The 26985-nt window shown below is 41.9% G+C and overlaps 1 protein-coding gene across 5 annotated transcripts in view; it reads right to left on the bottom strand.

Annotated features, from left to right (window-relative positions):
- The window catches only part of EXPH5 (exophilin 5), a 74423-nt gene extending 50096 nt beyond the window's left edge, over positions 1–24327 (bottom strand). The window contains exon 1 of one of the 5 annotated variants that reach the window (XM_082343434.1): positions 24005–24327. In XM_082343434.1, the coding sequence (XP_082199560.1) occupies positions 24005–24083 (79 nt within the window). In that variant the 5' untranslated portion in view covers positions 24084–24327. Of the gene's footprint in view, positions 1–121; positions 294–2231; positions 5180–10152; positions 10175–24004 lie in introns of those variants that run through there. The other 4 variants (XM_082343431.1, XM_082343433.1, XM_082343432.1 and 1 more) reach the window with 4 other exon arrangements.
- Between the last annotated feature and the right edge of the window lie 2658 nt (positions 24328–26985).

The following is a 26985-nucleotide window of genomic DNA, read 5'->3' as shown; positions in this document are numbered from 1 at the left end:
AGCACACAAGAGGCAAATTTAAACATCTGCCCAGCCTCAGAGACCGTGAAGCCACCTTACAGCCACCCCAGCCAACAAAGAGCTTCCTAACATACACCCCCACCCCCACCCAAACATGTACCTCTCCTCCTCTCCATCCTCCGCTTCAACTCTGGAATGGTCAAGAACCACCTTCGAGGGGATGGAGAGTAGAGGCTGACGGGGAGAAGGTAGGATCAGACCCCTCCTCACTGTTACAGGCTTCTCACTGCCGCAAGCTGTGGCTGTGTGAGCGGAAATGGCTGCTGCTCTGAATGACACTGGAATTAATCAGGGACTGGACAATCTAATTATTGTATTGAATTGAGACAGTGGTTTTGTGTCTTCAAGTGACCAAAGGATGTTTACTTCCTGAGAGTGAGCAGAAAAGTCATGGGACAGCCCTTGTTTTTATCCAGTGGCATTTAAAGGCAAAACTAAAGTTGCTTTCTGATTATATCCCATGAGTCCTGATTTCTCAACATGCCAGTTATACATGTATACATTTTTCAGAATGTTTTTAAACTATAAATACTGTTTTTCAGCCAACATTTCCCACTTAGCATTATATTAAGAATGCTGCACTACATCAATATCCTTTTACCATTGTGTCTTTGTGCCATAGGATATGTATCTACTCCCCTAACATTAGATACGAGTCATTTCTAATTTTTCACAGCCATAATGTTGAAATGAACATAGTTCCAGCCTAGCATTGTGCACCTCTCTGATTAGCTTCTTAGGATAAATTTCTTTGAAGTAGAATTGCCAGAAAGAATGATCATGTTTTAATGACTGATGAAATACATTGACAAATTGCTCTGTGGAAAGCTTATATCAAATTTTTCTCCAACCAGCAGATTCTATATGTGTGCCAATTTTCCCATATCCTTGCCAACAGTAGTTATTATTGTTATTATTAATCTTGATAATCTGATATCTAATAAAAAATAATTTTTTCATTAAAAATTTTCTTTTATTACTGGAGAGGTTGAACATTATTTCATATGTTTATAGGCTCTGTGTCATTTTTTTAATGACTTACCTGCTCAACATCTTTGCTTATTATTGTAACCCAGGTGTCACTGAAAATATTAGTTCTTTGAATCTTAAGGCAAAGGCCAAAAGAATGGCAGAGCTGGCAATTCTTGGTATTTGCTTCAAAGTGTAGCTCACAGACCAGTCTGTGTGTTACGTAGTGGGGGCTCAGGTTGGCCACTACGACTTGCCACAGAGCAGTGCTAGATGTTGTCTTCAGAGCACCTAGTTTTCTTGGTGGTTTGCCTCCTATTGCTCTTGCCTCTGTGGAAGTACAAAGAGAGGCATCATGTGGCCCGACCACACAGACACTATTGTCACAGATGCTCTCTGCATTATCTTCATCTTTTCCCACCCAGTTGCCTCAGACTGGCATAGTTGCATAACATCATTGTCTGAGCTTATGTAAAGTTGCTGGGTCTGGATGGTGGGGACAATCAGATGGGTTCTAATCCCTTTGTTACTGTGGCTGATCAAATAACATCTATGTGTCTCATTTTCCTCATCTGTAAAACTTCACGACCAGACCCCAGGCTTACCTGTCTGGACTTGTTTCCCATTACCCTCTCATTTAAACCCTATGTACCAACCATTCCAAACTCTTTGCATGCTCTCTGGGCCTTTTTCCAAGTTTCTCTTTGGTTTGCAATGCCCTTCCTTAAACAGTTTTTGGTCCCATGATTAACTCAGGGCTGACACTTAGCTAAAGGTTTGAAAAATGTTCTTTGAGTGAAAAAAAAAAAAAGATTCAATTAAACTATAATGAGAATTTAAATTTGTAAGAATGATTTGAAAGCACTAGGAAATTTAAGATCTAACAGTAGGAAAAGATACGTACAAAATAGCTGTGATATAACACAGGACATGATAGACCTCTAAAAGAAAAACAGATTCTCTATTCACAACACTTCTGAGTTAGTGTAGACCCCACAGGTTAAGGGCTCAGTCCCACAAAACTAACTCCACTTCAGACACCAACCTCAAGTCCAGACTTCTAGGACTTCGACTGACAGGCTGTAAATTGGGGGTTTCCATGACCCCCTCGTCAGGGTTGACAACTTATTAGGACAGCTCACAGAACCCAGGTAAATTAAACTATTAAACTACTTACTATTACCAATTTATTACAAAGGATATTTTAAAGGATACAAATAAATAGCCAGATAAAGAGATACCTATGACAAGATCCAGAAAGGTCCTGAGCACAGGAGCTTCTGTCCCCATGGAGTTTAGGATATGCCACCCTCTTGGCACGTAGAGGCATTCTTGTTCCCAACCCAGAAGCTCTCTGAACTTTGTTGTTTATTGTTTTTATGGAGGCTTCATCATGTAGGCATGACTAATTAAATAACCAGCCATTGGTGATTAAGGCTGGGGTGAAGTTAGGGGGTGGCTAAAATTTCCAGCCCTCTAATCACATGATTGGTTCCTCTGGCAACCAGCCCCCATCCTCCAAGAGTCACCGCATTAATGTAAACTCAGGTGGTTGAAAGGGGCTTATAATGAATAACAAAATATACTCCTCTTACCCCTCCCACTCAGGATATATTAAGGGCTTTAGAGGTTCTGTGCCAGGAACCTGGGATGAAGACCAAAACTATATATATTTCTTACTATATCAATCACATAATAGAAAACTGAGACTCTTACCAAGCCCAGCCAAGGCCCCACTGACTGTTCCCGGCCTGAGCCCCAGTGCCCACAAAACTGCCCCTACGTCCAGCAGAGACGGCAGCAGCCCCCTGGACCCAGGCAGCCCACAGCCCCGGAGACCTCAGGCCCCATCAACAGTGGGGACCCCCCCCAACCACCATACTGGAGTGATTCCAACTCAAAGGACACCCAGAGCCACCATCTGGTATCTGCCAGTTTTTCCAACTGACCTGTATCCTACCCAGCACCTCCCTCCCCCACTTTCCCACAATTCATGACATCAAAACACCGGCTTTTCCCCTTTTTCCTTGAGACTCAGGAGGGCCAAAGCAACAGCCTTTTGCTTTTTTTCTCTCCCTTACCAAGGGTTAAAGGAAGGGATCCATCCTTATTGTTCAGAGGCACCAACTCCCTCCCCTAAATCAGGCTGAGAAGGAAACAGCCAGCTCTTACCTCCTCCTGGTTGTTTTTCTTTCCCACCCCAGTTTATTTTTTGTTTCCCCACTACCCCCTACCTCTGAAGCCATTTTATGAACTGTCATGTGCCACCTGAGCCTCCAGTAAAAACAAAAACAGGCTTTCCTGTTGAAAAAACAAAAAAAAAAAGAAAAGAAAACCGAGACTCTTGGTTTAAGATTAATTCTGGCTACGGGCTGGGAAAACATTCCTGAAGATGGGTCTTAAAGGCAGGGAGATAAGCCTTGTTAGCTCAGCGTCTGAATCCACCATTGTTCCTCCCCAATGAATGGTGGAATGGTTTGGAAAGTAGGTACAGGGTGTGTGTGTGTGTGTGTGTGTGTGCGCGCGCACGCGTGTGTATGCGTGTGTGTGTGCACACGTGCAGAGGGGGGATGCATGCAGGCCATCATTGGCAGAGAGTAATCTGAGCAAAGGAAGCGAAGTAGGAGAGTGAAGAACTTCATTTTGTTCTTGTTTTATTTTAAATGGTCATTGGAAGTTTATATTTGCTGGCCTTGCATCAAGGGAAATTGTCCAACTTTACTCGTGGAGGTCAACCATTATCCATTAATATTTTCAGTACTGTCCTGGTCATTGGGTTATAAATAAGAATCCCAGAAACTCTGAAATTCTCTCAATTCTTTGGTACATATACACAGAAATTCCAACACTAAGATCATGCAAGTCTTCTGGAGGCTCCTATGCTCTTATGTAAAGAACAGGGCTTGGAGGGGAAGCCAAATATTTCTTCTTGTGTTCTCATGCCTATCACTCACACAGCTGGTGACTGCTCCCTGCCTCAGCAGATTCAACTGAAAGCCTGAGATATGGAGAAAAGTGCCACATAACCCTTTAAGACACAGTGAATTTCTATTTTATCAAAATGATTTTGTGCTGCTCTGCTATTTATCATTTGCAGAAAAAAATATAAACAGCTGGCCTAAATCTCATTCTCTATGTGAAAGATTGCTAAAAATTAGTGAACATTTAGCAGAAGTTACCGAGGGTGAATAGATCTCTGGGGAGGATGAGGGAAACAATTCGGTTGACGGAATGCTCCAGCAAGCCAGCAGTTTACCCACAATAAATAAACACGAGCTCTTTTCCTTAGGACTTTAGTTCCCAATATTGACATGAATAGCCTTCCTGAATTGAAGATTTACATATTCTAACTAGAAATTAAAGTTCAATAAGTGTGTCATGTAGACTTGATTCAATGGAAGTGTTAAGAAGCCATACTTGGAAGTCATTCTCCCCTTAGCCACCTTCCACTTACCCACATCCAACCACCCTTCAAGGCCAGTTTCTTTATGAAGTCTTTCCTAATAATTTCAGCTACCATCCGTCTTACTCTCATTCCAAAATCCTACTGTCTGTACTACCCATTAGGTACTTAGTCATGTGTAACCTTATAATATTATTTAAATTTTCAATTGTCCACCCAAATAGATTATAAATTTCTTGGGCTCTGCGCTTTGCATTTACCATAGAAGTCTGCATATACCATAGAAGTTTGCATAGCCCATAAAAAAAAATAGTAGGTCCTCAAAATATTTGTCAATGATTTCTTATTTTAATAAAGATGAAAATATCACTAATCTTGATCCCCAAACATGTTGAGATTTAAGTACTCTACCATCATGCTAAACTTGGAAAGGTGTACCTTTTCCCTTTATCATCGTTCCTACTGAAGATACCATTCTCAGCCGCACTGCTTTGAACCTAGAGGTATGCGTTCAACATATTCAGGCAAATTCTGAAATACCAGGGCCAGTGGTTTGCCAGGGGCTTCATCCTGGTGCACAGCATCTTACCTGATGGGTGCTGAGTAGCACAAGGTAGAATGATGGCTTTGCCTCTCTCTTCAGTGACTCTGGACAAGCTTCTGGACAAGATCCCCAATGCCCTAGGCTGGTGGGCAGGGCACACAGAAGACGGGATCCCCCACTTGCTGAAGGTGAAATACATTTCTGCTGAGCTCAGAATGAAGAGAAGGGTGCTGCTGAAGAGCAGCTCACTGCCACTTCAGAGGGAAACAGCCACTTGAAATGAAATGTCTTGCTTTTTTTTTGGAAGGGGTGAAAAGGTGTTTTAATGATCAGTTGGTCTTAATTATTATTATTATTTTTTAATTATTTATTTATTATTTATTTTTGGCTGTGTTGGGTCTTCGTTTCTGTGCGAGGGCTTTCTCTAGTTGCGGCGAGCGGGGGCCACTCTTCATCGCGGTGCGCGGGCCTCTCACTGTCGCGGCCTCTCTTGTTGCAGAGCACAGGCTCCAGACGCGCAGGCTCAGTAGTTGTGGCTCACGGGCCCAGTTGCTCCGTGGCATGTGGGATCTTCCCAGACCAGGGCTTGAACCCGTGTCCCCTGCATTGGCAGGCGGATTCTCAACCACTGCGACACCAGGGAAGCCCGATCTTAATTATTTTTGCTATAATAGGAGAGAGATAAAGCTCCTGACGGAAGTCCAGAGCTGAAAGGGAGGAAATGAAACCCGCTGCAGTTTCCTCTGGCAGGCGGGTCCTGTGGGCCAATCAGTCCCCTCCTCTCCTGTCAGGTGGCTGCTTTCAGCTTCTCCCCAGATGTCCTTTACCAGGCCCGTCTGGAGCTGGGGAACAAGTTTCAATCTCCCTAGTCAGAATTCTGCTTTGACATCTGCTTACTCCTCCCTTCACCCCCAATCCCAGTGTCAGGCCTAAAACGAACTTAACTGCTAAGAGATAACATTCATCAAGAGATAACGTAATTTTTAAATGTTTACAAGTTGATGGATGGAGGAATTGTTGTCCTTTAACATTCATACATATTACCTCACCTGGGACTCACAAAGTGTAGAGGCCACTTGAATCTACCAGTTTCAGTGTAAACAGTAGGTCAAATACCAAAAACTCATCAAAGCCAGAAACCTGAGTTCATATGAACACTCCTTCCCCCTCCTCCTCCAGCCAATCAGCCACAAAGTCCTGCTAATTTAACTGTGCAAATATTTCTTGAATCTTTCCCCTTCTCTTCACCCCTAGTCAAGGCCCCTAAACATATCTGTCTTCTAATCTGGGCTTCACCCTTCATACAGAGCCATCCGCCTAAGAGGCAAATGTGACACAGTCACTCTGTTGCTCAGCATTTCAATGGCACCTCCTCACCCCCAGTTTGTACCCAGCCCTCTCTTGCAGGTCATTGGCTCTCACTCTGTATTCCAGTGCTAGCCACTGCTAATGGTGCTGCAACTCCAACAGGGTCTTTCACATCTTTGTGACTTATCTCCTCCTGCAAGTCTTCCCTGAGACCACACATGGGGTTAAATGATCTCTGTGTCCCTGTGTGCAACTACCTTATCACCTGCCCCATTATAGTGAATATACTGTTTTCAAATCCATCTCCTTCACTACACTGAGAGATTGTGGAGAGCATTTTAGTATCTCTGGTACTAAGATCATGGTAGGATCTCATCTGTGAATAAATGAGTGTTTGTTACCTAACAGAAGTGTTGTTGAGTCAATATACTGAAAAAAAAATCTACCCTATGGGGCTTTCACTCTCAAGAGGAACACAGAGGTACCCGACTCTGACCCCTGATGCTGTGAGGTGATGGGAGGAGGGTCCTGAGGCAGTGACAGGTTCCCAAGACAGTTGCCGTAATGCTGCAAATGGAGAAGCTTGTCATATCTGGCAGGTCCAAGAGAAAGAGGTGAAATTGTAATGCTACCCCCAACACGTAACTTTGATGGTTGATTGACCTACAATAAAAAAAACTCCTGATGATGACCTACCTCCCAGGAAAGAAGCCAAAGGAGTAGTGAGGACCTGGCTTACCTCCCCAAGAGACCCAGGCCCCTGGAGGTGTAGAATCTTCCATCTTTAGGGGTTGCCACCTAGGAGTGCCTATAGTACCTCAGAGATGAAGCTCAGATGAGCTAAGAAGAGAAGAACATTTTAATCACTTTGATGATGAAACTGTAATTGTTTTGCAGCACTGTTTGGAAACTGTGACACTTACAACACTTAGTTGGCTTTTAGACACATGAAGATTGTTTATAATAAAAAAATTCACATTTACGTATCATTTTGCTCCCTTTGAACTCTGCTTAAGGATCTGGGAGGCCCGGAACAAGAGGTTACATGCTGACACATGGAGGAAGTGAAACAAGCTGGGGAAGCAGCTGGAGCCAGAGCTCAGGGGAACTGGGTGTACGAGGTGCGAGGCAGAGCTAGGTGAGGGGTGGTGCATGTGGCTTTGAAGGTGGAGACAGCTACCCTGGAGGGAATATGTTACTCATAAAGAGTTTTGCCTGGATGGCAGCAGCAAAGCAATTAAACAGCTGTGGACAGACATGACCTAATGTACTGGCCTTTCCTGTTGTCTTTGGTGGAGCCGGTGCCACAGCCTAACCTACAGCTAAGAATGTTTGGTGGGGTGTGAGGTTGGGAGTTGCTGAGAATAGGGAAGAAACTGATGTCCTTGAGGAAGAAGAGGCACTAGCAAGCAGGCCGAGTGGAGGGATGGCCAGACCCTCCTGACATACTCCCCCACAGGGAAGGTCATGGTTAGCGGTCCCCACAGCAAGCCCCAGTGATTTTTCTACTCTGAGGAGTGAAGTACCCAACACCAGCTACTTCGGGGACAACTTTCAGCAGACAGAGTTCTCCTTTGGCCTTCAGTGATCCTGAAGGGGACTGCAAAGTGTAAGCTCAAGTGCAAACGCAGGGATTCAGCAACTCAGACCTGCCCTCAAGTGTGCACGATCCAAAAGTCATGCTTATCTACCTTATGGCATCTGCAAGAAAGGAAGAGGACCACACATAAAATACACAACAGATATTTTAAAAATAGGCCGCAAAAAGTTCTGCAGTTTAAACACTTAAAAATGAAAAGAAAAACCTTTGTTGCCATCTGGGCTCTGACGCAATTTAAATCAAAATGCTGGCTTTTTTAGGGGATTTATTTAAGACCCCTAGGACTTTCCTCAGGCCACCCGGGAGCCTTTGAGGATTCTGTGTGCAGCACTCCTCGGCCCCATGGTCACTCCTGCCTGTATCACAGCAGCACCTCAGCTCACTGAGGAGCTGCAGAACAGCAAGTGGCCGGCCTCAGAAAAAGGGGGTCTTGTCACGAAGCTGTGTCACATGGACAGCACTTGGGTCTCACCTAGACTGTGAGTCTATCTGGTGTGGCTGTAGGGGTGAGGCTGACGGAGATCACAGGGGTCCCAAGCTGACCCCCACCCATCATAGCAATCTACGATCACAATCCACACATTCTCTCAACTGTTGTTTAACTCCCTTAAAGCTCAGGTATTAACTTCCCTTTGAATCCACACATTTCCACACACCTCCATCGCTTAGTGTCTGGATCAGTTCACCCGTAGAGAAACAGGACATGCTGCACAAGTGCCACAGGGCCCAGAGTCCTGTGTTCTAGTCTCACATCCACCCTTGGGCGTTACTATGGTCTTGAGGCATTTTGAGAAAAGAGAAAAATAAGGATAATAATATCTCATCTGGGAAAATAAGAAAATAATATCTGCTGTTCCTACTTTAAAGGATATTTGAGAGGATCCAGTGAACATGGTAAGCTTTAAAGTACTGCATATATTTAAAAAGTCACCAATCACATATTCCTGAATAATTACAGAATCATCAAAGAAAGAGATCTAATTCCTTTCTCTTTCTTTTGACCAACTTGTAGTGAAACCAGGCTGCTTTACCCTTTCAGAAACTCTTTGGGCTTCCATGCTGTCCTTCTTTAGCTATGTCCTGTTTCCTCACGTTGAACATAACCACTCAACAGCCAATGTGAAGAACCTATGACTAGAATTCGGTTCAAGGAAGCGAGTTCACAGCCAGGATGTAATCAGCTCCTGGATATTACAGCATTTGTGTTTATGTGTAACCACACTAAGTGGGCAGTAGAACAAAATAAAAACAACAAGAAGTGAAAAGCAATTCTTACAGTTGTCAGACTAAACAGCTCTAGGGGCAGAAGGTCCTTTTGATCCTGCCAAGAAATTCTCAAGTGGGAAAGTACTAGAAACAAGGCTTTTTACATTTCTGTCAGGCATATCCCTCTCGGACTGTCCTTCACTAGCAGTCCAGGCTTTCCCTTCCCAAACCACAGGGTTTCCTGAGAAATCAACAGTCCCTCAACTCATGTAAAGGAGTGGCCTATAGGAAAGATGTGACAGGCGAAGTCACAACCCAATGTCCAGGCAACCAAGATGGGATCCCTTACTGCATATTAGGTCATCTGGGAGCTTTAAAAAAAACACCCATATGCCCAACCTGATCACAGACCAATTTGGCTGGAATGTCAGGGTGGGGCATGGAATTGGGCATTTTGAGAGTTCCCCAGGTGGTTGTCATTTCAACCAGGGTTGAGAATCTCTTGTCTTCACAGAGCCTGCAGTCCAAGACTTGTCATCACGGAAGCCAAGCAGACACATCAAATGTATCTTAGTGTACAGGTAGGCATACGGAAAGGAGAGGCAGTGTGAGTACAGAGAACCCAAGTGCAACCCCCTTCCTGGACAGGTGAATCTTACTGCCTGCCAAGTCAATATTATATCATCTTGAGCTGAGCTGGATGGTCTACGGCCCCCGCTTAGAACATCCAGCAATAAGTTTGCCCTAGGAGGTGCTACAGATTGGATGCCTTATCCTAGGGCAGCCCATTCACAGGCTGGCTCTTGAGAGGCATCAGGTGACCTGGCCTAATGGCCATGAACACCAGAATCGGACCAGAGAATGTATAAAGAGTCAGCCAGTTGAAAAATGCAGCAGCATGAAGTGAGGGAATCAAAGGCATCCTAGGAGAAGGACAGTGTGGGCTGTGAGAGGCAAGCAGAGTAGCTGGTCCCTAGAGTCTTGGTTTCCCAAGTCCTTCAAATTCCAGATTCAGTCCACAGGTAACTCTTCTGCAAAGCCCTCTCTATCTAAAGTGCCCTGAGTGAGACTCTTCCTCTCCACCCAAAGACCCTGACTAACCTGAGCATGTTGGAGGCTGACCACGGCATAGGAAGAATATCCAGAAAGGTGGGGAGAAGCGGCAGCACAGAGAAGCAAGGGCAGAAGACGGCCACTCCCAAAAGGTGCTGAAGCAAGAGACAGAAACTGTAAAAGAGCAGAGTGAGCAAGGGCAATAAGTACAGGACAACTGGAAAGAAAACTCAAGACAATTTTCTGGCAGGGAAGCAAAGCCTTAGCAATATACGACTGGGCAGTGAGAAAAAGTAGAATCTAAAGGACGACAGAAGAGGACAACAGGGATGGAAGGGAAAAGAGGACAAGAAACAGTCCTTTCCCTGCTCTGCTCTGTGCTGCTGGGAGAAGACCCCTGTAAGCTGCATTTCCCAGGCTCTCACTACCAGTTAGATGCTTCCAGCTGGCTTCAGCCAGACGCTGGCGGGAGACTGGAGGGCTGGAAGGGAAAAGTCAGGGTATTTCTCCTCTTCCCTCTGCCTCATGCAGAACTTCTTGCAGTGATTGTCTCTCCCACGTCTCCAAATCCCCAGACATGCCTGCCATGGTCCCAGTTTCTCATGGGGGACCCTAGCCTGTAGGGCTTGGCTAACACCACCTGCTCCCTTTTCCTCTCTAACCAGTGGTGTGCTAGAGCCGGCTTGTACTGGTTTACAAGAGCAGATTGTAAATATTCAGGAATTTTACAAGCTGTTTGTTAAACTGCTTCTAGCTTGAAATTAGCCAATGCTACAAATCAAGGCTTTTTCTCCAGGACAACCAGTTATCAGCACACCACTGCCTCCAGGCTCCCAGCAGCTGCCAATCTCTGGTCAGCCTCACTGTCCCCTGATTGGTTTCTCTCCCTCTTTTTATCGCCATGTAACTAACCAATTCACCGCACAACACTCTGTTTTAAATACCCAGTAGTTTCTGTTTTCCTGGTGCGACCCTGAGTGATAAGCAATGATCTCCTGAAGAGTTTTACCTGTTCCCCTGTGAATGGTAAACATTAAACTCACAACATATGTGGTTTTAATTTTGTTTGCTTGTTTGACTAGGAATCCTGTTAATCACTTACCCTTTTAAAGCAAATTAATTTCGTTATAAGTTAAAAACTTATACCCCCCTAATAAGGTATTTGTTTGACTAGGAAAAGAACCAGATCTAAATGACAACCAGGTCACTTGATGGATATCTCAGGATGAGATAATTGAGGTCTACCCTCAATTAGGTTTGCTACCTGTCATAGAAAATGGAAAGAGGAAGGAAACTGAAACACACACGATCCATTAACTATGTGCACTGATATACCTATAACAAACAATCACACTTCTCAGTACTAAAGCCTTTTCCCTGCAATTTCCTTCTTAGGTTTCATGAAAGCTGATGTTGCAGCATTTGCCTCATCAGTTCTTTGTTGTTGTTGATATTGTTTTGTTGTTCCATAGTCCTTTCTCTAAAAGGAATAACCATGGGCCCTAGAAGCAGATGGAAATAAGTGGTACCAGGACAATTTGCTAGTTATTTGGGAAAAAAATCAATTTATATAATTATCCTACCTTATAGGTAAAATACATATCTGATCAATTAAAAAGTTAAATTTTCAAAAAGATTTTAAAAACTAGAGGTAAATGTTGATCTAATTTCTAAATGGAAGAACTTTCTAATCTAAAAAACAAAAAGAAAAATATTTAAACTTAGTACATTACATTATGTAAATAGGAAAAAAAAAAGCCTTTTCTCAGATAAATAGCAGTTAAGTGCAAACTGAAATCTGGGAAATATATTTGCAATAAGTAGGACAAAAGTCAATTTCCTTAATGTATAATAGAGAGATATATAAAGCAATAAAAAAACCCAAAACACACTGAGACTCTGTGTCAGATAGTGTTGTTTGCCTTCTAGAATCCATTCCCCCTAGTTCCCCTCCTTTTTGGTTTTGCTGTGGGAAGCGAAGTGTGCAGTCCCAGGGGATGGATCACAAATGATTTAAGCCTAACATTTAAATCCTATTACTTGATTTCTCAATTCCCTTGCAGCAAAGGGTGGCTTTATGACCTGGTTCTGGTCAATGAGACATAAGGGGAAGTGTGCTGGGATAGCATTTGGCAAAGCTTTTACTTTCATAATAAAGGGGACAGATGCAGTTGGCTCCACCCTATCCCCTCTCTCCCTCCCTTGAACATGGATGTAATGTTTGGAGCAGTTGCAGCCATTTTTCATTGCAAAGATACCAACCTGACATCCTAAACCACTAAACTAGCTAGCAGTCGCCTACTTCTAGATATCTTGTTATGTCAGAAAACTTTATTCCCAAGTCATTAAAGCCATGATTAGATCTGTTATTTGTGACAACAAGCATTCTGAATATAAATTCTGAAATACAAATGGGCAAAGGTATAAAGAGATAATTCATAAATCATGAAATGTAAATAAATAGTAAACATATGAAAAAAAGTTCAAATTTATTATAACCACAGTGTCAGAAATTATTGATAAATCTATTATAAGAATTTTTTAGCCTACAAAATTAGCAAAGATTAAACATAATAATAATAATACGATCCAGTGCTGGGAAGGGTATGGTAAAATAGGAGGTTTTCCACTGCAAGTCAAGTCAGTGTTTGGTAGAACATTTTTGAAGAGCAATTTGGTAACAGGTATCACGAATTTAGAAAGTATTTATATCATAAAATAATGATTCTACATTGTGGAATTTACCTTAGGGACACACTTTAAATTGAATTAAGGATGTAAGCACAAATGTTTGTCCTGGTGTTATTTAACATAGTGTAACAGAGAAGAACAAACCTGACTCCATATTGAATCTATTCCTTTAGCTCTAACCTGTGTGCTCTGTTGCCTGTGCTTAGTCATGCTGGTTCTGAACCTTTTGTAAAAGAATGTTGCCTAGAGCCTGAAATATACAGGATAGCCCATTCTCAAGAACATTGTGACCAGACCTAAATGGACAGTTGCAAGAACAAAGAATTCTGGCACCAAGAAGTTTGCAACAACCAGCCACACCCCCTCCCCTTTTAGTATAAAAGAAGCCTGAATTCTAACTTGGGTGAGATGGTTCTTTGGGACACTAGTCCACCATCTTCCTGGTCTGCTGGCTTTCCGAATAAAGTCGCTATTCCTCGCCCCAACAACTCGTCTCTCAATTTATTGGCCTGTAGTGCAGCAAGCAGTATGAGCTTGGACTCGTTAACAATAGCAATGAGAAACAAAAGAATAAGAGAAAACTGAAGAACCTAAAATATTGGAATGATTAATTAAACTATAAAATGCATATAGCAGAATAGTATGCAGCCACAAAAAATAATGTTGACTAAGAGTCTTTAATTTGAAGGGGTTATTTTTATGTCAGATATTACACAAACAAACAAAAATATACACAGTACAATCACAATTATATGAAAGTGAGTGTGGATGAAAACAGTTTTGATGATTCCTAGAAAGTTAAACCCAGAATTACCAAATGTCACATTAATTCCACTCCTGGGTACATAACCAAAAGAACTGGGAACAGGTACTCAAAATCCTTGTAGATAAATGTTCATAGCAACACTATTCGCAACAGCCAAAAGGTGGAAACAACCCAAATGTTTATGAAGAATGTATAAACAAATTGTGGTATGTACATACAATGCAATATCACTTCAGTCATAAAAAAGAGTGAAGTACAGACACATTCTACAAAGTAGATAAACCTCAAAACATTATGCTAAGTAAAGCAGACACAAAAGGTTACGTATTATATGAAAGGTTCCATTTATATGAAATATCCAGAATAGGTAGATACATATTGACAGAAAGCTGATTGGTGGTTGCCAGCATTGGAGGGAGGCAGGAATGAAGAGTAACTTTTTAAAAAATTTATTTTATTGAGGTACAGTAGATTTACAGTGTTGTGTTAATTTCTGCTGTACAGCAGTGATTCAGTTATATATATATATATATACACACACACATATATATATTCTTTTTCATATTTTTTCATTATGGTTTATCACAGGATATTGAATATAGTTGCCTGTGCTATACAGTAGGACCTTGTTGTTTATCCATTCTATATATAATAGTTTGCATCTGCTAATATCAAACTCCCAATCCATCCCTCCCCCACCCCTCTCTCTCTTGGCAACCAACCACAAGTCTGCTCTCTATGTCTGTGAGTCTGTTTCTATTTTGTAGATAAGTTCATTTGTGTCAAATTTTAGATTCCACATATAAGTGATATCATATGGTATCTGTCTTTCAAAGAGTAACTATTTAATGTTTAATTTTGGGGTGATGAAAATGTTTCTAGCCTTGTGCCCAAATATCCCAACACCCTTTGTTGAAAAGACTATCCTTCATTGAATTGCTTTCATACCTTTGTAAAAAAATCAATTGGCTATATTTTGGGGGTCTATTTCTGGACTATATTCTGTTCCATTAAACTATATGTTTTTCCCTTCACAACTACTATGATAGCTTGATTACTGTGACATTATAGTAAGTCTTAAAATCAAGTAGTGTGATTCTTTCAATTTTCTTCTTTTTTTCAAAATTGTTCTGTCTATTCAGTTCCTTTGCTTTTTCATAAAATTTTTTAAAAATTAGATTTCTACCTGTTCATTGTTATTATATGGAAACACAGTAGATTTTTGTGTATTAATTTTGTATTCTACCACCTTGCTAAATTCACTTATTAGTTCTAGGATTTTTTTTGGGTAGTTTTTGGGGAGATTTTCTTTGTAGACAATCATGTCGTCTGCAAATAGGGATAGTTTTATTTCTTCCTTTCTGACATGTATACCTTTCATTTCTTTGCCTTGCTAGGACCTCAAGTATGATGTTAAATAGGAACGGGAGGATTGATTGTACATCCTTGTCTTGTTCTCAATCTTAAGGGAAAAGCAGTCTTTCACCATTAGGTATGATGTTAGCTATAAGTTTTTTGTAGATGCCTTTTATTAGGCTCTAGTTCTTCCTTGCCAAGAGGTTTTATCATGGCTTTTTCTGCATCAACTGATATGATCATGTATTTTTCTTCTTTAGACTGTTGATATAGTGGTTTACAGTAATTTATTTAAAAACACTGAACCAGCCTTACTGTTATGTATTAAATTGTGTCCTCCAAAAAAGATATGTTGGAGTCCTAACCCCTAGAACCTCAGAACATGACCTTATTTGGGGATAGGGTCTTTACAAAGGTAATCAAGATAAAATGAGGTCATTAGAGTGGGCTCTAATTCAGTATGATTGGTGTCCTTATGGAAAGGGCAAAATTTGGACAGCAGAGGCAGACATGCACACAGGGAGAATGCCATGTGAGGACTGGAGTTAAACTGCCACCAGCGCAGGAACTACCAGAAGTTAGGAGAGGGCTGGAACAGATTGTTCCCAAGTGCCTTCAGAGGGAGCGTGGCCCTTCTTGATACCTGGAGGACAGATCTTTTCAACAGATCTGGAGAACAGAGCAGTGGTTGCCAGGTTACTCTCTCCCCAACCCAGATCAGACCCTTCCCTCCTTCAAATGCCATTAAATGCATTGTTTTAAAATTGAAACCAAGGCAAACTTGATATAAATATAAAACACCACAACTTTTCTTTGGAAAGTGGGGAGTTTGGTGGTCACTGTAGCCCCTAATTTCCTCTTTCATCATTAGAAAGTCTAACACACAGAGGAATGAGGAAGCTGGCTCCTGTGGTATGCCAAGTTGATATTTGGAGTACAGCCTTTAATTAGGGCTATTGGCAATGCCAATAAGGAAATATTCCTGAGCAGGAGAGTGAAGTGAGCCTAGGCTCTCAGTATTATGGCCTGTGCAGTAACTAACTGCAGAAAAACAGACCTGAATTGCTTCAGCAAGGCTCTTAGCAAACTGGTTCTCAGTTTTAAAACCCAAATGTGCTAACAGGAAGAAAAATATTTTCTGATTAACCTTAATCTGACCTTCTTTGTCCTTCATATGGTTTCCCCAGATCTATCCTTCCCTCACTTTGTACTCCCTCACAGAAGTAAGTTAAAGTCCACTTAATTAGGAACTGAGTAGCTACTAGGTGTGTGAGGCTCTCCATCCCTAAGATAATCCTTGACCACACAGAATTTGAGATTGATGCAGAGAAACCAACTTACCCATAAATACATTAACATTACAAAATGTATAAAACATTATAAAGGTCAGAAAAATATTCAGATATTTTTAAGACAAATATTTTAAAAGTCATATTTATGAAGGAAAAAGTTATTTTGCATTTCTTTATTATCAAAAGAAATAATCACTAAAAAATAATCCGTGATAATTTTAAGGAATAAAATAATAGTAAAATGGTTAGAGTTCCTTTAAATATCACATCCAAGAGATAACCATCTTAACAGTTTAGAGTATATCCTTACAAAATGCATATATGCTTTTTAAAAAAAACAAACAGTGATAAAAGAAAATTTCACATATTGAGGTACAGGGAAGTCATTCTGGCTTATACATGAGTAAACTTGAATTTTGTGCTAACTAAAACAGCCTGTGTGTACATACATTGTACATCTGCTTTAATTATTAAAGAAAAGGACACAGTGACTAGAAGTAAAGAATGTCCATGTTAAAAGTAAAGATTAAATGCCTCCCTTCCTGGGACACCAATGCTGGTTCTCCTTTGATGATAAGACTCCCTTCCCAGGTGCCAAGGCTATACTGACTCACTGTGTATGTGCTGATCTGTTTTTTTTTTTTTTAAACCTCAAAGGAATGTATCCATGACTTGTTTGATGTTCTTTGTTCTGACAAGATATAAAACTGTGCTGAAAACCATGCTTCTCCAGAGAAGTTCTTCAGAGTAATCTGAGAGGCTGTCTTCTGGGCTATAGTCCTCAGTTTGGCTCAAATAAAACTCTTTTCTATTCCTATTATAGATTGTTTATTGATTATTTTCCTTGACAACAGTTACCTGCAATTTTTCCTATATATGGCGAATACTATTAGTGGTCCCCCAATATCCATTATGTCCTTTACCTTAATAATAATACTCCCAATTTTTAGTAAGGGCACATTACCTAGAATTGTATGTTTTCTATTTTCATGGTCAGTGAATAGCAAGAGCTCTAAAGTGAAAACATCTCAGTGCTGGTCCTATTACAAGCTAGATGGGCAATGTGAGGGTAATCACTTCAACTTCATTGTAGGAGGCAACACTGCACAATGATTAAGTGCTGATGGAGTTCACAAATCCAGTGCTTCTTAGCAATATAATCTCACTCAAGTTACTTACCCTCCCTAAACCTTCTCTGTAGAATGGGGATTAAAAATATCCCTTAATTCATCAGATTGTTGCAGAAATAATTAAAGGAGATAACCCACATGAAGAGTTTAGCACAGAGCAAGTGCTCAATAAATAAGAGCTATTATTACTCTTGTTGTTGTTATCTTTTGAAAAAAATACCTGCTTTATCAGATTAGGATGAGGATAAAAACTAACTTTAAGAGCTAAAAGAGTTATAATAATGTCACAAAACCTAATGAGGACACTAATCCCCGACCTTGGGATATGGAACTATAATATTATAGTAGTTCCACATGTATTGCCCATGGAGACCAATCCAAGGAGTAACTAGCCGGGAGAATTTGTCTGAGAGAAAGCTCTCCCCTCAGTTTAAAGGAATTAACTACATTGGATGTTACTGAAAAGTGCAGACACCTCAGAGATCCATGATATTGATCCCATTCCTTGTTATATTATCAGAACACTCCAGCCTATAGGGCACTCTTGTGACCTGCAGGCAGTTCTCACGGTCCCTTCCCCAGCCACGGTCCCTTCCCCAGCCACGCAAGGCTCCATGAGGGCAAGCTACATTTATATGAAGTCTTCATCTTAGAGGACTTACCACCAACCAAAAACTTTCATAGACTAAAGCCATTTGGGGCAGAATTTCTTTGCTGTATCCTCAGGGACAACACAGTGTCTGGCACAGAGTAGATGCCCAATAAATAAGCATCCAAAGTTTCTTGAAAGTCTATCCTAGCCAGAGGCAAATTTCACCAGCTGGAAGAGGAGAGGGCAGGCAGAAAGCCTAGGAGAGACAGGAGACTTGTGTATCTGGCTTTTAATCTCTGCAGGATGTTGCAGTTTCCACCAGCTACCGATCACTTCACTACTCTGATACACACAGTCCCCCTCAGGACTGAGCCACAGCTCAAGTACACTAGTGTAAATCAATCGAAACAGCTAAGTTCTAGAAAACCCTCCTGGGCTGCAATCTTGCCACTGAGCAAAGATAGTCTAAATCTAGACATGCCATTTTTCAACTTAATTACACCTGGTGCTGTAACATCTTATACTTTATAAGTTTTCTGCAATAGGAAAAATAAACATTTTTGATTTATTGATATCTCTTCTGTGAGCTTGACTAGTTGATATAATCTCTTGGTACTTTCTATTTCAGTCACACTTATGAGATGGGGGTGGTGGGGGTGATAGGTAGGTAGCTGTGTTTTTCAAAGACTTGTAAAAAGTAAGATGCTTTTCAGATTTTATTCCATCTATCTATCTATCTATCTATCTATCTATCTATCTATCTATCTATCTATCATCTATAGTATTTGTGTATATATATGTATACATACACACATATATATTTCCTCCAAGGTGTGCTAGAAGTAGTAAGGGGGGGGCTTCCCTGGTGGCGCAGTGGTTGAGAATCTGCCTGCCAATGCAGGGGACACGGGTTCAAGCCCTGGTCTGGGAGGATCCCACATGCCACGGAGCAACTGGGCCCGTGAGCCACAACTACTGAGCCTGCGCGTCTGGAGTCTGTGCTCCACAACAAGAGAGGCCACGACAGTGAGAGGCCCGCGCATCGCAATGAAGAGTGGCCCCCGCTCGCCGCAACTGGAGAGAGTCCTCGCACAGAAACGAAGACCCAACACAGCCATAAATAAATAAATAAATAAATAAACAATTAAACCAAAAAAAAAGTAAATAAATGCACTCACCCATTATTTAAAAAAAAAAAAAAAGAAGTAGTAAGGGGAAATTTTTCACCTGCCAATCGTGATTCAAACTCTCAGCCATTTTTCTTCACTGCAGCTAGAACCACAGACTGTACAAGGCCTAAAAAGTCACACCCGAGTGAATACTTCCAGGCAAAATCCTTTCCACAATCCAAAAAGAAGCGTAACTGACAGATTGGAATTTAAGTATTTCCCTTTCTTTAACTGGCTCTCAGAGAATTTCTGTAGCTCAGATCCCAGACTGACAGGACAGAAGAGGATAAATCTAACAGAGAAAGGTTCAAAGGAGGGAGAAAGGAGCATTCAAAGGAGGGAGAAATCCCATGTAACTGGGCAGAGGGTATTGGGGGATGAGAAGAAGGTGAAACAAAGAGACTGAGAAGTGGGAAGAGAAGTTGGGACAGCAGAAGCCTCTGACTCCAGCCAGTGCAGACCTTTAATTCCTTCATCAAGTATTTACAGGGGGCCTATACAGACACAAACCTTGTGACCCGGGTCCCTCTCTCCTCTAAGCCATGAAATCCTACACCTTTCCCCTCATCTGCCTTCCCAGAGCCTTAGGAGGAAGCATGTGCCCAGCATTCCTGCCCCCGACTACCAAGCGTCCTTACCCCCGGGTCTGATTTCCCATCTTGGCAGTGTTGGGTTTGAGGGCAGGAGAGCCCAGCCCTCAGCTGTCAGGGCAAGCCCATGCCTTTCAGCAAACACTTACTGACTGTTCACCATGGGCCAGGAGCTGCAGCAGGCCCTAGAGATTCACGGAAAGGAGAAGCAGATTTTTGCTATTTTCTTCTAGTTGCTATGCACATGCCCAGATGCCCAGAAGAAACTGAAATAATAACATAAGCACTATTTTGTGTTCTGCTTTTTCACAGAACAGTGCCTCGTACACATTTTTCCACAGTTGCATCCATGACAAGCTTGAGGTGTCTACAAAACCAAGGTAGTCAGAAATATAGAACTAAAATATCATACTGGATGGGACATAATGATGTCTTCATAATTGTCCTTTGTAATGACTGCACTTTTACTTAGATTTGAAATTTTTCACTATTTTGCTATTATAGGTAACACTGCAATATCTGAGAGTATATGTCTTGTTTTTCCTCTACTAAATTGTTTCCTCAGGGAAAAATATGGTATAGTGGAAAGAATACAGGTTTTTAGAGCCAGATAGATTTGGGTTCAAATTCTAGTTCTGCCACTTACGAGCTGTGTGACCTTGGGCAAGGTCCTTAACCTTGATAAATTTCAGTTTCTCTTCTGTACAAAGTCATTAATAATACTCACCCCATGGGTTTCCCTGGTGGCACAGTGGTTGAGAATCTGCCTGCCAACGCAGGGGACAGGGGTTCGAGCTCTGGTCTGGGAAGATCCCACATGCCGCGGAGCAACTAGGCCCGTGAGCCACAACTACTGAGCCTGCGCATCTGGAGCATGTGCTCCTCAACAAGAGAGGCCGCGATGAAGAGTGGCCCCCGCTTGCCGCAACTAGAGAAGGCCCTCACACAGAAACGAAGACCCAACACAGCCATAAATAAATAAATAAATAAATTAATTAATTAAAAAAATAATAATAATACTCACCCCAAGGGATGGTTGTGAGGCAATGCTGATGGATAAAATAATTTTGAGATGGATCTGGATTTGAATTCTAGCTCTGCTGCTTAACTTGAACAAGATACTCAACATTTTTAAGCTGTTTCCTTCTCTGTGGAATGGAAATTAAAGTGTGTACCTAACGAGGTTATTGAGAGGATTAATTAAATATATATAACATGTTTAATACAGTGCCTAGTATGCAGTAAGGGACCAATAAATGTTAGCAATTATTATTATCACAGTAATTACTATTATTACTTAAAAAGGCAGCACTTAATAAATGTTGGTGTGGTCATTTTCTCCACCCCAATCTCCTACTAATGAGTAACATTCAAGAACTGGATGACTGGGTGAAGGGCAAGTCATATCTTCACAGGTGTTGCAGTATTGTTCACCAAAAGGATGATATTCAACTTACAATGCCACTAACGACATGCAGAATCTATCCATTTCACTTCAACCCTCACCAAGTCTTCTCAGTTATTTTTAAAGGTGCAGTATGATATCTTGAGGTTTCTTTGATTTTCTTTCTTTTTTTTTTATTACTGTTAGGGTGAACATTTTCCCATATGTTTTGTTTACTGTTTGGATATCTTCTACTGTGAATGATTTCTTTCTATCTTTGCTTATTCATCAGTTTGAATCTTGGTGTTTTTCTTAAAAATCTGAATAAAGTCTTCATATATTGGAAACATTATAGTATTTAATGTGAATACTTTCCCAGTAAGCTGGAGCCAGAGAGTTCTGGTACTGATGAAGGAAGATCAGGGGAAGCTCATTTCTACAGGTGGGGCTATGGTCTCCTGCATGGTGAACTCAGCTAGTTCTGTGCCGTTAACATCCACCTCTGGACACCTCTGGCCTTGCATGATACTGTAGTTCTATATTTCTAACTGTAGGATACTTCTTCTTCTTAGTTGTCTTGTAGACAGCTCAAGCCTATCATAGATAGGCCCTAACCGGCAAACCTTCCAAGCTTCTGCATTTAGTCCCTTCCCTTTTTGTCCTAATTAAGAGATTTGAAGACTCTTTCTCAGTATAGTAAAAAGGCCTCTGAGAGTCTCTTACACATCACTGTTGTATTTTTTTCTCCAATAACACTCTTGATTTATAAGTCACGTGTCTTGACTTGATCAGGAAAATAGGATGATCAAAAATGAACAGAAGAGCTAAGTTGGCATGTCATCTCAGGCCTTTTCTGCATGCCAGTATCTGCTTCTAAAACCAATGCATGTGAGCTGGTGAGCAGAGCAATCCCATGGAGACTGCTATCCAGGGACAGGTATTTGATAGTGAGACACAGGAATCAACCAGGGGAAAATGAAGTACTGGAAATAATTGCCTTGAGCATTTGGCTCAAGTGTCTGCTTTCCTTAAATTATTTTTATATTTTAGTGGTGACATTTAAAAAATTGCTGGGGTAATTATTTTTCAAAGTTTGTTTAATAGTTAACAGTACTGATTTTTTTTTTTTCTGCTTCAGACCTTTATTAAACAAATTTTTTAAAAAACAAAGCAGGAAAAAAAAGCTGTGCCTGAGTAAATAATCTTAATTATTTTAAATTTCCTCTCTGATAATGACAATATTCCTATCATATAACAGTACTGATTTTTGTCTTAGCATTATGGCTTTTTTTGCTGATGCTCCAGTTAGGATATGAGTGCCATGAAATCAGAAAATGTGTTTTAACCTTCCTTCTAAGGCCTAGCCCAATGGCCTTTGCCCCCTAAGTGTAGTTCCCCCTAAAGTCAGCTGCCACGGGCACCATGAGCTGCTACAGAGAAAACACAACAAGGCAAGCATGCAACTCTAAAGCTCTCCTTCCCAACATTGGGTGTGCCTGTGTACACTGCATGTGCATACGTGTGGGCACATGCTCCTGGGTGTATGTGGGTGTGGACATACTGTGCTCACGAGGGCACATTTCTGCATAGTTTGAAGAAATGATGGACCCTATTTTTCTAAAGGCAGAGTATGATGGTGTGAAATACATATCCTCAAACTTCAAATATTCACTTCTCCCCACAAGAGTCATATCTGGGGGGTGGGGGGTGGGGAGAGAAGACAGGGCTTTGGGCCCAGTGTAGTTTAATCGCTTCTACAAAACGAGCTAGGGTTTCCCTATGTGAAGAGTATCTTTGGAGGTTTTTTCCCTGAGGGACTGGGGGGTGGGGAGTAAGTGGGATGCCTGGAAGGAAGTGGAAACATAGAACTTAGATCACCAAGAAGTTGTTCACAAACACAATGGCTTTCTAAATTCCATCAGTGCCACACTTTCTGGTCTGAGAGTGATGCCCTAAATTTTCTTCCACAGTCCACTGGAGAAGGCCTTGGGTGGGTTTATTCCAGGATTGGTGAGAAAGTCTTTAATTCATTCCAGGACTTATCCCACACTTCCCCAGCAGAAAAACTGGTTACTTTACATCTCAGGCAATGGTCTCTGGATTTCATTCCCTGGTAACTAATCCCTCACCTACAACACTGTATAGTAAGGTCAAGGGGGAAATTCCACAGCAACTTCTTCCCCAAGCGCCACAGGCAAGGGGATCGAACCATTCTAGCCGCCCCACGCGGCCCAGTCCCAGCTGGGTCCATTCCACACAATTAGGGAAGTTCCTCAAACTCCAGCCCTTGCGGTGGGAAACAGCCTCCAGTGAGATGCCAGCTCTCCCGGGCCTCGCTGACTGCCCGCGTGGGGTGGAGAGGGAGGTTCCTCTGGGGCAGAGGAAGAGTTTGTTGGGCGAGAATGGACGACCCGGAGGCCTCTGTAAGCACGTGGATGCGCGCGGGGCAGGACTGCGCTCCCCACCCCATTTCATGGGCCCACCTGGCCCACGCCACGTGGCGGCCTAGGAGACACCCGAGAGACCCGCCACCCAGCCTGGACCCCCTGCGGCGATTGCCGCCCACGTGTCCCGGTCTGGGGCCGGGGCCGCGCGCGCGGGACCCGCTCTGAGAAGAAACGCGCCAAGGCACGCTCCCGCGCGGCGAGGACAGGAGCGCGCCCTACGCTGCGGGCCCTGAGCTCGCAGACGGGCCTGCCCGGAAGGCCGTGTCTGCACCAGCAGCGCCTCCCGAAGTTCTCAAGAGAGACTCACTGCAGATTTCCCCCTGCCGGGCCGCGCGCTCCTGGCGGACGTGGAACGTCCCCGAACCTCGGACGGGTGCCCCGCAAAAGCTCGGCCCCTTCCTCCGCTCACGCCGGGCTCGGGGGACGCCGCGGACGCCCCCCACTGTGGCCCAGACCCAGGGGAAAAAGGAATTAGCTCTGTACCTGATCCTGTCCTTCTCTGCCCTCTGTAGCTCCTCTTTTCTTTCCAGCACCTGAAGGATCTTCCTGGCTTCTTCTTCATTTAGGAAACTGAAATCAAACCCCTGAGGAACTTTCGTCGTATCCTCTACTGTGTGTGAACTACACTTAAGCTCTTTGGCGCTTCCTGATACAACGACATTTTTCAAGCTATAGAAGACCAGTTTCAGGAACTTGATCCATAGCCAATGATAAGTCCGCCCGTTTGAAAATCTAAAACCACAAACCTAGGGAACAGCCCACACCTACAGGGCTCATTTTGAAAACACCTCAATGACATATTTCTCTCAGCCTATCCAACCGAGATGCAAAATGAACGGTTGAAGGGAGAGAGGGAACCAATCCCATTCCAAAGGGGCGGGCCCTTCCACACTCCTCCCTTCCGTCCCCTACCCCCTATCAGACTTGTTAGACGAGCCTACGTAATTTTACCCCTAAGTGAGGCAGAGGCTTCAGTATTGGCTCCAGCGTATTTATTTTGGCTGTTGTTTGCCCACAAAACTTGAACTTGACTAGCAGGAGTGAAAAGGCGACAGTTTCACGACTAATCCTCCTTTCCAAAGAAGAGCCCATAGGAAATAGAATTGCGCTTAGGAGCTTTGGAACTGGCAGAAGGGTTACCCTATTAGAAAGACCCGGAAGGATTGAACTTATTCTACAGCTGGCTGTAGGCGGACCAGGCCCCAAGGCTGAATTTAGTGTATCCTTGGAAATAAATTATTTGCCGAGTCTCGCATCCCTCAGATACCCCCACCTCATTGTCCACAGAAGTCATTCTCGGACTTCAGAAAAATCAAACAAACACAAAGCTGTTTATGGTATTTTAACAGAGCACATGACCAAAGGATGGTAAAAAGCACCTGTTTGTAATTTTCTATAAGATTTGATAATCTTCTTAATAAAATGTTTCAGGGAAGTAATAAAAGTGCCACTTTAAAACACCTAATCCGGGGCTTCCCTGGTGGCGCAGTGGTTGAGAATCTGCCTGCCAATGCAGGGGACACAGGTTCGATCCCTGGTCTGGGAAGATCCCACATGCCGCGGAGCAACTAAGCCCGTGAGCCACCATTACTGAGCCTGCGCGTCTGGAGCCTGTGCTCCGCAACAAGAGAGGCCGAGACAGTGAGAGGCCCGCGCACCGCGATGAAGAGTGGCCCCTTCTTGCCGCAACTGGAGAAAGCCCTCGCACAGAAACGAAGACCCAACACAGCCATAAATAAATAAAAAACAAACAAAAAAAACAGCACCTAATCCTCTAAGGCAGAATGTAATCCTATGAAACCACAGAAATAGCTGGAAATTTCTAAATATATTTATAAATATACATTAAAAAAATTATCCATACTTTAAAATGTATATCTCAGAAATAACTAAATTTCCTTGTCAATTGCATTATTATGAACTTTCATCAAATCTTTAACCATGGTCATTTTTAAGTCTTTTGTCATTTACAGACAGTTCTGGGTATACTCTGATGCTTTTGCAAAAATGTTCCTATAAAAGGGTTTCATCCTCAAGGAATTCATGGAAAAGACTCTGACAAGTACAGGTTTCTGGTAACTGACTATACTGCTGAACTGAATGAATAAGCATTTTCAGAACTCTAATAGAAAACTGATGAATTCATAAAAGTGCTAACCAAAGATCAAGATAGAAAAAAATTAATTACATGGGACTGAGTGAACTGATGAGGAAGATTATAATTTTTGTGACTTTCTGTTTGAATTAAAAAAAAAATCCCACAAGGACTCAGAGGCAAAAAATATACAAATCAATTTTCACTGCAAAGTAAAGGAGCTGTTACAGTGGAGGATTACTGGACTGAATGTCAATATTATGACATATTATGAGTGTGTTTCGTGTTTAGTAATTGTAATCATTGTTGCTTTTGTTGTGATCATCCAAGGAAAAAAAAAAAAAGAATTGAGTAACACTTATAACAGAACTCTGTCCATTTCCACTGAACGATTCCTCGGCACTTAAATGCATTAAAAGATTGATAGGATTGAAAAAAAAAATTATCCAGCCTTTTTCAGAAAACATTTTGTTTCTTTTGGCTTCACTTTGCACACAAAAATAACTTCATCAGATCAACTTTATTGTCCCATAGCCTTAATTTGGTCACATCTTATGTAGTGGTGATGGTTACTAACAGTTAAAATGTGCTTCCACATGTATCATCTCTTTTCATAGTGAATAAGCCCAATAAAGATTTTGTATCTGCAACAAAAACATTTGTCAAAAATGGCTATTATGTTTTGGCCTTTGGATCCTCTACTCACCTTGATCATACTTATTTAAGACATGTCTAGGCAGGTAGGCTTTAAATAACTTCTGTGGGCATCTGTTATTTCTATGAAGCAGGAATTAATTCAGTTCACCAATGTTGTACAATACACAGAACTTCTTTATAGATAATCTCTGTGTTAATGATGGTTTAGGAATGTGTCTTGTTTATGATGCCCATTTTTTCTGCTCTTTAGTGTGTTCATTTATTCAGCATACATATGGAACTTTTTAAATGTGTGCACGGGTAGGCTCTTATTTTGTTCCCAGTGTAGCAGTGAATTGATTTCAACTAACATATAATGGTGCCTACTATATGAAAGTACTGTACACTGTGAAGAAGATAGTCCTTGTCTTTAGGAAGTTTATAATACAGTGAAGGAGATAACACAAATAGAAAAATGACTACATAATAAAGAAGAACATAAATGGATGTATAAAGTAAGTTCTATTAGAGCACAGAAGGAAGAAGTTAGTTCCAGCTGAGTGCTTCAGGGGGAGGAAATGGTATTTGGGTTGCAACATGAAGAGTCATATTTCAATAGGAAGAAATGGAGGGTAGTGGGAGGAGATATGTGAGTCTATTCTAGGCAAGGGGAACAGTGCACTGAGTAGCAGAAGTACACTCTAGGAATCTTCTCATAATCCCTCTACTCCTC

Source organism: Balaenoptera borealis (genome assembly GCF_965194805.1).
Source record: "Balaenoptera borealis genome assembly, chromosome: 11".
NCBI lineage: Eukaryota > Metazoa > Chordata > Mammalia > Artiodactyla > Balaenopteridae > Balaenoptera > Balaenoptera borealis.
The sequence above is the reverse complement of the archived record's forward strand: the minus strand, read 5'-3'. Positions and strand labels throughout refer to the sequence as shown.